General features: G+C 36.4%; 1 protein-coding gene across 1 annotated transcript; it reads left to right on the top strand.

Moving 5' to 3' along the window:
* The first annotated feature begins 1,407 nt into the window (after positions 1-1,407).
* LOC115975526 (probable LRR receptor-like serine/threonine-protein kinase At1g34110) lies at positions 1,408-5,930 on the top strand. Its single transcript, XM_031096330.1, has 2 exons — positions 1,408-4,786; positions 5,364-5,930. The coding sequence occupies exons 1-2, from the start codon at positions 1,915-1,917 to the stop codon at positions 5,744-5,746; spliced, it is 3,255 nt and encodes a 1,084-aa protein (XP_030952190.1). The 5' UTR covers positions 1,408-1,914; the 3' UTR covers positions 5,747-5,930.
* The last annotated feature ends 5,146 nt before the right edge of the window (positions 5,931-11,076 follow it).

The following is an 11,076-nucleotide window of genomic DNA, read 5'->3' as shown; positions in this document are numbered from 1 at the left end:
ATTGTTAGATACAGTCAAGACTTAATAAAACCCTAATCGTTACCCGTGCCCTAAACTATTCAAAAATCCAACCCTCTCTCAGTGTCATGTGACCCTCTACATTTTCTTTTGCCCCACTCCCAAAACAAACCCACCATCTCTTCCTCGGTAACCAAGTTACCCTATTTTACTAAATTTAACCTCCTCACAGTAATCACACAGTAAAAAAATGTTTTATTACTGTTTCTGGTTTTACATAGAATAGGGTTTAGCTCTAAATGGATTCAGAGGAATAAAACTTTGTACTTTCAAATATAAAAACTTTGTCCTTTCAAGGAGATGCTCCAATTAAAAACTTCCTCAGCATTCACGCCACCCTTCAACCCTAATCCTTAATAAAAAAACACTTAAGGCCAAGTATGAGGGATCATATTTTATGCAAGAAAAAAGACATTGAAATTGATTTGCTTACTCCAAGTCCAACTCTACTTCACCTTTCACAATCTCCCAAGCTGCCTCACTCCTATATTATCATCAAAGTCATCCTCTTCCCTAGGCACTTAGGCAGGCACTCTCTCACTGTGCCAGCTCCATTTCCAATCCATGGGCATGGAGCACTGAATCTTTTGGTACTGTCCGACCCATTTTCCTGAAAATCTGACTCACATTGTTTGCAATTACCATTTTGACATTTCATGCTGGAATATGTTATCCAATTTAGAGTAACCCTAGCCGTTGGATCACATCATGGTAGGATAAATTTACCCAATATTTCATATAACCATTGATATAGTCTATTGTGATCAGAATATTTTTATTTGACTCTATCACTAATAAAATTTTGAATAAATTACATTTTAAATCTATAATTTAGGGGTTTAATAAATTGAACTGGATTACTTTTTGAAATTTTGAGGTTTAATTTGTTATGCCCCTAAACTATATAATTTAAAATGAAAAATTTTCTAATATTTTTACTAGGCATCAATCACAGCATCTCATTAACTATGAACAAATTATGAAAAATGTAATGGGCATACATCAGAAAGGGAATTGGGTTCCCATATATCATTTTATGTACCCTTATGGAATGTGAAATTGAATGAACCATTCATATATTTAGCAACTGGGCCCCTAGTAGATAGTTATCCCACCTTACTTGACAATTGATAAGCAGAGGATTGGACTATAGGAGCACATCCACTGCAAAAGTGCTAACTATCAACACTGTCCCCACAAAAAGGCATATTGATACATTGATTATTCAATGGATATTAAGGGCAGTTTAGGCAGCAGGCAATGAAAAAACAGTGGTGCCCAAATCATTACACCAAAACAAAAACAAATGTTTATATTTAAATGTAATGTGGGACTTGAGAGTTTGAGTACCTTACTGATATAGATATAGAAACAAGCGAAGACTGCCAATACACTTTGCTGATAGCTGTACAGGCTATAACTCAACTCAACTCAAAGCTAAGCCACCACAAGCAGCGCCTCCAACAACAACAACACAACCCTCTAATCATATCATGGCCACCACCATTGGTCGAGTACCATAAACTACAAGAGCTGAGACTTAAACTTCTCACCACCACTACCAGTGCCACCTGCTTGGAAAGAAGAGAGGTGGGCATTTTCCGGTAAGAAAGATAAGCACTGATCTTCTTCACTCTTCACCCACAATATATGTTCTTTTGACTGTGTTTTCAAAATTATCTTCCACCATAAAAAAGATACATGAAAGACTCTTTTGTTCACATGCATGGTTTCAAGTTCAACACTTTGGTGTGAAATTTAAGCATCCTCACCATCACAATAGCTTCCTTCACATGCATGTTGTCTCCAAGAGTGGACTTTTTCCATCTCTAACTTAGCTACCACCACAAAGAACCACTAGTACTCCATTGTCAACCTTAATCTTCATCACTTTCCATGGCCCAAATGAAAAATGCCAACCATTTTGTTGCCAGATTTTCTCTATTCTTCTTCTACGTTATTACCATGAACAAAACCTTACTGGTTACCTCTCTCTCACCTGATGGACAAGCCCTTCTCTCCCTTCTCTCTTCTGCAGACCCTTCTGCCAAAGAATCATCCTCTATTCTCTCCTCATGGAACCCATCAAGCTCAACCCCATGTTCATGGCAAGGCATCACTTGCTCTCCACAAACCAGAGTTATTTCTCTCTCTATCCCCAACACATTCCTCAACCTTTCCTCTCTACCCCCACAGCTCTCTTCCCTCTCTTATTTGCAACTTCTCAACCTATCCTCCACCAATGTCTCTGGCACCATACCCTCTTCATTTGGCAGACTCACTTATCTTCGCCTCCTTGACCTTTCCTCCAATTCCCTCTCAGGTCCTATTCCTCCAGAACTCGGCACTCTCTCTTCCCTCCAGTTCCTTTTCTTGAACTCCAACAGATTGTCTGGTAGGATACCTCCACAGCTTGCCAAACTAAGCTCATTACAAGTTCTTTGTCTTCAAGACAATCTTCTTAATGGGTCAATCCCATCACAACTAGGCTCTTTGGTTTCCCTTCAACAGTTTAGAGTTGGTGGGAACCCATATCTAACAGGAGAAATTCCTGCACAATTAGGACTACTCACCAATCTCACTACATTTGGTGCTGCTGCCACTGGTCTTTCTGGTGTGATCCCTCCCACATTTGGAAACTTAGTCAATCTCCAAACTTTGTCACTGTATGAGACTGAGGTTTTTGGTTCTATACCTCCTGAACTTGGTCAGTGTTCTGAGCTGAGGAACTTGTATTTGTACATGAACAAGCTCACTGGCTCAATCCCTCCTCAATTGGGTAAGTTGCAAATGCTTACTAGTTTGCTTGTTTGGTCAAATGCATTATCTGGACCAATCCCAGTTGAGCTTTCCAATTGTTCATCGCTTGTGGTTCTTGATGCCTCTGCCAATGAACTTTCTGGAGAAATCCCAGGTGACTTGGGGAAGCTAGCAGTGCTCGAACAGCTTCATTTATCGGATAATGCACTAACGGGGACAATTCCGTGGCAATTGAGCAATTGCACAAGCCTCACTGCTCTTCAGCTTGAAAAGAATCAGTTATCAGGTACCATTCCATGGCAACTTGGTAACTTGAAATTGTTGCAAAATTTTTTCTTGTGGGGTAATTTGGTGTCCGGAACCATACCATCTTCATTTGGGAACTGCACTGAACTATATGTGCTTGACCTTTCAGGGAATAGGCTTACCGGGTCTATTCCGGAAGAGATTTTCGGTTTGAAGAAGCTGAGCAAGTTTCTGCTTCTAGGGAACTCATTATCAGGAAGGTTGCCCCCAAGTGTTGCCAATTGTCAGTCTTTAGTGAGATTGAGGCTTGGGGAGAATCAGCTTTCTGGTCCTATTCCTAAAGAGATAGGCCAATTGCAGAATCTTGTGTTTCTTGACTTGTACACGAACCATTTCTCTGGTGGCCTTCCATTTGAGATTGCTAACATCACTGTTCTTGAGCTATTGGATGTGCACAATAACTACATTACTGGGGAAATCCCATCTCAGCTTGGTGAGCTTGTGAATTTAGAGCAGCTTGATCTCAGCAGGAACAGCTTCACTGGTGAAATTCCTGGGAGCTTTGGAAATATGAGTTACTTGAACAAGCTCATTCTCAACAATAATCTGCTGACAGGTTCAATCCCGAAATCCGTGAGGAACTTGCGGAAACTAACTCTGCTTGACTTGAGCTACAACAACCTCTCTGGTGCAATTCCACCTGAAATTGGTTATGTGACAAGCTTGACAATCAGTTTGGACTTGAGCTACAATGGGTTCATAGGAGAATTACCTGAGAAAATGGCCAGTTTGACACAGCTACAATCGCTTGATCTTTCCCATAATATGCTTTATGGTAAAATAGAAGTTCTGGGTTCCTTAACCAGTCTTGCCTCCCTTAACATTTCCTTCAACAATTTCTCAGGTCCTATTCCAGTGACACCATTCTTCAAAACTTTATCCTCAAATTCATACTTTCAGAACCTGAATCTTTGCGAGTCCCTTGATGGGTCTACATGCTCTTTCGGTCCCATTAGGAGAAGTGGATTAAAATCTGCCAAAATTGTAGGTTTGGTTTGTGTAATTCTGGCTTCAGTTACTGTGGCAGTTCTTGCATCGTGGATTATACTAACGCGTAATCACAAGTATGTAGTGGATAAATCTTCAGGAACATCGCCATCTTCTTCAGGGGCTGAAGACTTCTCTTATCCATGGACTTTCATCCCATTTCAAAAGCTCAACTTCACCATTGACAACATCCTGGATTGCTTGAAAGATGAAAATATTATAGGGAAAGGTTGTTCTGGGGTTGTCTACCAGGCAGAAATGCCCAATGGGGACTTGATTGCAGTGAAAAAGCTCTGGAAAACTAAACGAGATGAAGAACCAGTGGACTCTTTTGCGTCGGAGATTCAAATTCTTGGACACATTCGACATAGGAACATTGTGAAGTTGCTGGGATACTGTTCCAATAGAAGTGTCAAGCTACTTCTCTACAACTACATTTCTAATGGTAACCTACAACAGCTGTTGCAGGGGAATAGGAACTTGGATTGGGAAACTAGGTACAAGATTGCAGTTGGGTCGGCTCAGGGTCTTGCTTACCTTCATCATGATTGTGTGCCAGCAATTCTTCACAGAGATGTTAAGTGCAATAATATACTTCTAGATTCCAAATTTGAAGCGTATCTGGCAGATTTTGGTCTTGCAAAGTTGATGAACTCTCCAAACTATAACCATGCAATGTCAAGAGTAGCTGGCTCTTATGGTTATATTGCCCCAGGCAAGTATTCTTGATCTTCCCTCCCTCTCTTACTTAGTGCTTGCTTTATATATTCTGAAAGCGTTGTCCTTCGATAAGATTTTTTGTTTGTACACCTAACCTGCTGAGATTACTGTTTCATCATGCACATTCTTGAAGATATTATAGGAGATGTATATCAATTTTGTTCAACTTTGATTCATCCCGTTTCAGTTTCTTAGATCAACAATACTAGGACATAACAAATTTCACAACATTTGAGGTGGTAAATTGTGATTACTACAACATCACTTATATATCGGACAACCACTAACATTACTTTTATTGTACACCAATCACAATCTGTCACCTCAACAATTGTGAAAATGTTATGTACGTAGACTTAATTGTTCTTAGATACTCCATTGTTTCTTTAGATCCTAGAGTTCATATGTTTCCCATGCCACGGAAAATTAAGCTCTTTGTCTATTGTTTACAAAAAGCTAAGATGAAAGACATCCAGTAGAGCCTTCACAGAATCACAGCATTGTTAGAGATTCATTTGTTTTAACCTGCATTGTCAATTGCATTTCTAATAAGATTTCAAAGTTCAATACAGAATACGGATACACCATGAACATAACAGAGAAGAGCGATGTCTACAGCTATGGAGTGGTGCTGCTGGAAATATTAAGTGGGCGTAGTGCAGTTCAGTCCCATGTAGGTGATGGGCTCCATATTGTTGAGTGGGTGAAAAAGAAGATGGGAAGCTTTGAACCTGCTGTATCAATACTAGATACAAAGCTCCAAGGCTTACCTGATCAAATGGTGCAAGAGATGCTTCAAACACTAGGAATTGCTATGTTTTGTGTGAACTCTTCGCCAGCAGAAAGGCCAACCATGAAGGAAGTGGTGGCACTATTAATGGAGGTAAAGAGCCCACCTGAAGAATGGGGGAAGACTTCTCAGCCACTAATAAAGCAGTCCTCAAATCAAAGTTGATTTTTTTTTTCTTTCCCTTTTTGTTTTCTTTTCTTTATTAGGCATCAATGATTGATTTTCTTTTCAATCCCAAGATAAGAAGGAACCAGTGGTGTTAGTGTTGGGAAATGATAAGTAAGCTTATGGTAGTGGCACCATTGAGTTTCAATGGTGGCCTTGGGCTTGTACAGTTTTAGAAACATGAATGTGGTTGGTTTTGCTTCATGTCACACAGCTCTCCCTTTTTTTTTTTTCTTTTTGGTTAACGAGTCCAAAGCATTTTAAACAATTGACTAGTATCTGAGTATGTGCGGAGTCTTGTAGCCTAATGAAAATGTCGTAGGTTTATATCTCCTTCCTCCAATTATCAGATTAAAAAAAGGTGAAAACTTCTTTGTCCAAAACACATCTAAAATTATTAGAATAAATTCTTTGATGGCTTCAAAAATTTATATTAGACCAACCCAGAGATTATACAATAGTGAAGTGAAATTGTAAGAGAACTATTTGAGTAGAAACCAATTTTATATTAACTTTGGTCCCTTTATGATATTTCAATTTCAGTTCACTCAAAGTGGTTCACACTGGCTGGAACTCGAAGTAGATATCAGACTTTGAGGGTTAGGTTTTGGGGTCTAGAAACGCCTAATTTAATAGGACTTTTTGTGCAATGAACAAGATAATGAAAATGAAAAAAAAAAATTACCTAGATTACAAAGCCTAATTTACCAAGCCCAACTCGAAGTAAAATAAACTATAGGAAAAGCAAACAGCCTACTTAACAAATTTAACACCTAATTAAATTAAGAACATGAGTACAAACTTACAAGTATAAAGAGCCTTATACAAGCCTACGGATTGCCTAAATAATTCTTCTATTTATACTAGGTTTTGACAATTAAGCTTGCTCTCCTTGTCATGTGTCATGTTCTTATTTGCACCTTCTTTACTAAATATAAATATCATGCAAATGATAAGGTTGAGTAACGTTTTCTAACCACTTCGAGGCAACTATTGCTGCATTACTCTGTTTGTCTGGTACGTGTCTTACTTGGAGTAACCGCTTAAAGTAACTACCACTCTTCTCAATTACATGTTGCTTCCAATAGATTAATGCCACTTATCTTTTCTTTGGCTTTAATTGAACTCTCTCTGATTTATCACTCTTACTCACAAAGTCTTCTCACATAGGGCGCTCTTATCATGCCACGTGTCCTATTATTAATTTAATTATTTGGCTCAAGAATAATGAAAAGGAAAAAAATGTGTAATTTTTTTTTTATCCTTACTTTTTTTTTTTTTTTTGGGAACTAATCCTTACTTTTTATTTATGTCATTTTTCAAATTAGATGTCATTTCTCAAATTAGAGACAAAAATGACAATTCAATGATTTCCATTATAAAATAAATAAATAAATTGTGTTCCGCAGCAAAATGTGTGCGCGCTTTGTTTCTTAGAATCCATGCCCCACCATTATGTTCATAGCCATTCCTTTCCGTTCATCATCATGGCCTCTTGTGGTCATTCGTTTCTTGGAACAAGGTGACATTTTTGTTGTGTCGTGGATGAATATAAATCCATGAATTTCCTCTTTTTTTCAAACCATAAAATTTATAATTAATAGATCCTTTTCCAAATTTTAAGTTCTTCATCCAACCCAAGGTTATAGAATTTTATTTCTTTTTGTTCAATCCAATTCTTCCGATGTTTCTCAAATTTATGCTCAGATTGTCTGTGAATTGTTTTGGTACTTTTTGACCAAAAAAATTATATATTTTCTAATGCAGACATTTGAAAAACCTTTTTTTTCCCCCAAAATATGCACAAGCCTAGTTCTAATTGAATTTACCTTTAATTTTACTCAATGACACATACCGAGTTGCACTAGTCAGAGTCCCCTATAGAAAGAAAGATAAACAATCTCAAGGGTTGTAGCATTTTCATATTAGTAATTAAATATAGGGCCGACGAATGAGTTTTTTTAACTATGAAATTGAAAACCTTCACCATGCTAAACAAATACTCCATACTTCTAATAGCTACAATTTTTTTCCTTACAAAAAGAAAAAGCAAGCTACAATTTGGGAGATTTCAGTGTTTTGAGCAACAGTTTTCAGTGTTTGAACAACATTACAAGTATTTCCACACACTTTTTCACCCACACGTATTTTCAAAAAATACAAATAATATTACTAGAACAACATTACCAAATGGCTCAATGCCCGTGTAGTTTCACTTTTTCGAGCCCAAAACACAAAACCATTTTGTAAACCCATGTGTTTGGCATTTGGTAGGTCTTACAAAATCGCACTTATTGGCCTACTATCAAGATTTTACATTAACGTGTTGTACTTGTACATTTTGAACTGCAATTGCAAAATCCAGCTATAAATTAATAAAGTAATGTTTTCAAAATGCACCAAAAACAAAAGGCTAAATCAAACTGACTTTTAAATATCTCATGTATCGGATATATGTATGATCCTTGTCGCAATGTGAAAATTCCACGAACCACCGTCATGTAAAATTCACACATTATGAGAGTGATAATACATACATCTAATACATGTGATAATTATTGTTTGAAAGAAATTAGGGAAGTGAACTAAACACACACACATATATATATATATATATATAGACACACATTATGTAGGCCCTGTGCCGCAGGATAAGAGGAGACAAACGGAAAATTGGCCATGCTTCTCTTCTCCTCAGTCCTCCCCCCACATGCGTTGCCTACGCAAGACAGGAGATTTGTCTCCCATGTCACAAAATTCTCTCTAAAAGGACCATACCCATACACCCCCAACCTTTTTAATTACTCAAAAAGTATTGGTCAAAAAGAAGATATAGTAGTAGGATGGAATTAGTGTTTCATCTGTTTAAATGTATATATAATATTGTTAAAAAGTTAATCATTGGAACATTTATAAGATGGTAGCAGTAGACATTGCAATTTGCAAGATACATGATTAGTTCAATATGCTTCTCTTTTTGTTTCTTTGATACCAAATTCAAGGCACAAAAAGATAAAGGTGGAGCCAGAAAACATTCGTCTTTGTTTGTTTTGGAACCTCAACACTACAAGGAGGGTCCCCAATATAGACTAGTTTCAAAGACAGCCCATTTTCACTAGGAAAAAACTTTTGTTCTGTTCTGAACTAGGTCATTTTCTATACCACCAGTTTCTTTTTCCGCAATCTTTGCCCAATTCTGGTTCAAACTTGTTGGGTTTTAGCATTTAGGAAAGAATATTCTTGCTAATTTTTCTCTACTAGAACTGGTTTCTGAAACAAAAAATCTTGTACCTCAGCTGATATCTTTTAATTTTAGTCACGCGCATCATTATATTCGTATGCAAAATTTTGTTATCACAGCATAAAAACAGGTTTGAAGAAAGCTATTCTCAAACAAAGAGATACAACATGTAAGTATTTGCAGGAGAAACTTAAAATAAGATACTAAAATTAGGGAGAGAGAACAAATTGATTTGAATGCAAAATTAAACCCATGTTCTTCATCATTAGTCAAAATACCAAGAAGAAACAGATTATATATATACAAAAGAAATGCCAAGCCGCCTTTTCTTTTGGATCACCTAAGGCTGTCCACAAAGCCAATACCATCTCTCTTTCCAATGTTCTCTCTGCAGGCTTTCTTTACCCAAGAAAACAAGCTTTTTACCCGTGCGTAGTTCATTTAATTTTTTAATTACTGATTCTAAAAAAAAAATTATTAATTACTGCAGTAAAATTTACTAATTTATTTTTTAATGGAAATTTTACCTCAAAAGTTTTAGACTTTGTCAACAATTAGGTAAACGAATATAAATAATTCAAATTACAAGATCAGTAAAATCTTTTCATCCTACCAATGGATCTCCAAAATTTAGAGATCTTCACATTCTGCCAATGACCTCCAAAATTTAGAGATTCTTCACTAAAATCTAGAGATTTTATCCATTTTCATAATTCTAGTCCTTTTTTAGGCATAGATATTTTTGCATTTTCCTATATTTTTGCATAATTCTAGTCCTTTTAGGCATAAATATTAGTTGATATAAAAAATCTTGTAACTCAATTGACACTTCTTGATATGTCCAAAGAAAATTCATGGTTCAAATCCTCACATCTCAACTATCAATAAAGTTTTGGCTTTATCCCCACTAACCATTTTAACTCCTTTACGTTGCCACTACCACTTCCCTCCCTCCTCCCCCCAAAATTGAAATCACCCTCGCCTTCATAGGCCTTGCCATTGCTTTCCATCACTCACAATCACTAGATCACCAACCATTGATTGCACATGACTACCGGTTGCCTGACTACTAACCCTTGTCCACCACTTGGCTTATTCGCTGACACCAACCCATTGCTATTGGCAACCACTCATCCACATCCATCCTTGTCAATTAACAATTATCCCCATTGCCACCACTCACTTTCCTTCCCCAATTGATATTGTTGTTGGGGATTAGTTAATATTTAATAGACATTTAAGGTCTGTTTGGTTGGAAGGGTTGAAAATTGAGAAGATAGAAAATTGGGAAAAAAAAGTGAGAAAATAGAAGAGATTTAGTTTTCTCTCATATGTATTTGATTCGGAGAATGGAAAAGTAGAAAGATGAAAAATTATGGAGAAGAAATTTACAATTATATCTCTATTAAATAAAACAAAAGGTAACACAATTTTTTTACACTTTAATTTTTTTTTTTTTTTTTTAAAGAACACAAACCAAAGGATTCAAAAACAGATGAAAAACACACACACACACAAATGAGAAGTACATAAAAAGAAAAAAAAAACCAAAGAAAAAAAAATAAAGAAAAAACCAAAACAGATGGGTTTAGAAAACAACAAAAATTAAAGGAAAAAAAAAATTATGACAAACCCATGTACACGTTGCATATGGATTTTTAATCTTTTTCTTCATCGAAGTTTCCCCTCTAGTTTTTTCCCCATTTTGAGGAAAAACACCCGCCAATTTTTTTTTCCTCTTCTCCTTCCAACCAAACACCTACTAAAAATATTCTCTCTCCACTTTTCTCTCATTTCTTTTCTATCCTCCTTATTCCACCTCCAACCAAACGGACCCTTTAGAGTGTATCTCCCAAAAGAACACATTGAAACATAATTGAGCCAAGTAATCTCTGAATTAGCCTACAAAGCATTTAAGAATCATTTAAAACCAAGATTCTAGAGGCCAATCACAAGGGATAGCTTAGACCACCCAGAATGAATAAAGATTTTACCAATAATTTTGTAGAATATGGACATTACCAGAATATGAAGAAAGTACATTTATCTTGTGGTTGAATGTCAATTATTTAAATGAATGCTATCCTTA

Source organism: Quercus lobata, chromosome 2, assembly GCF_001633185.2.
Source record: "Quercus lobata isolate SW786 chromosome 2, ValleyOak3.0 Primary Assembly, whole genome shotgun sequence".
NCBI classification, from domain to species: Eukaryota; Viridiplantae; Streptophyta; class Magnoliopsida; order Fagales; family Fagaceae; genus Quercus; species Quercus lobata.
Note: the sequence above shows the minus strand (reverse complement) of the source record. Positions and strands in the feature narration are given on the sequence as shown.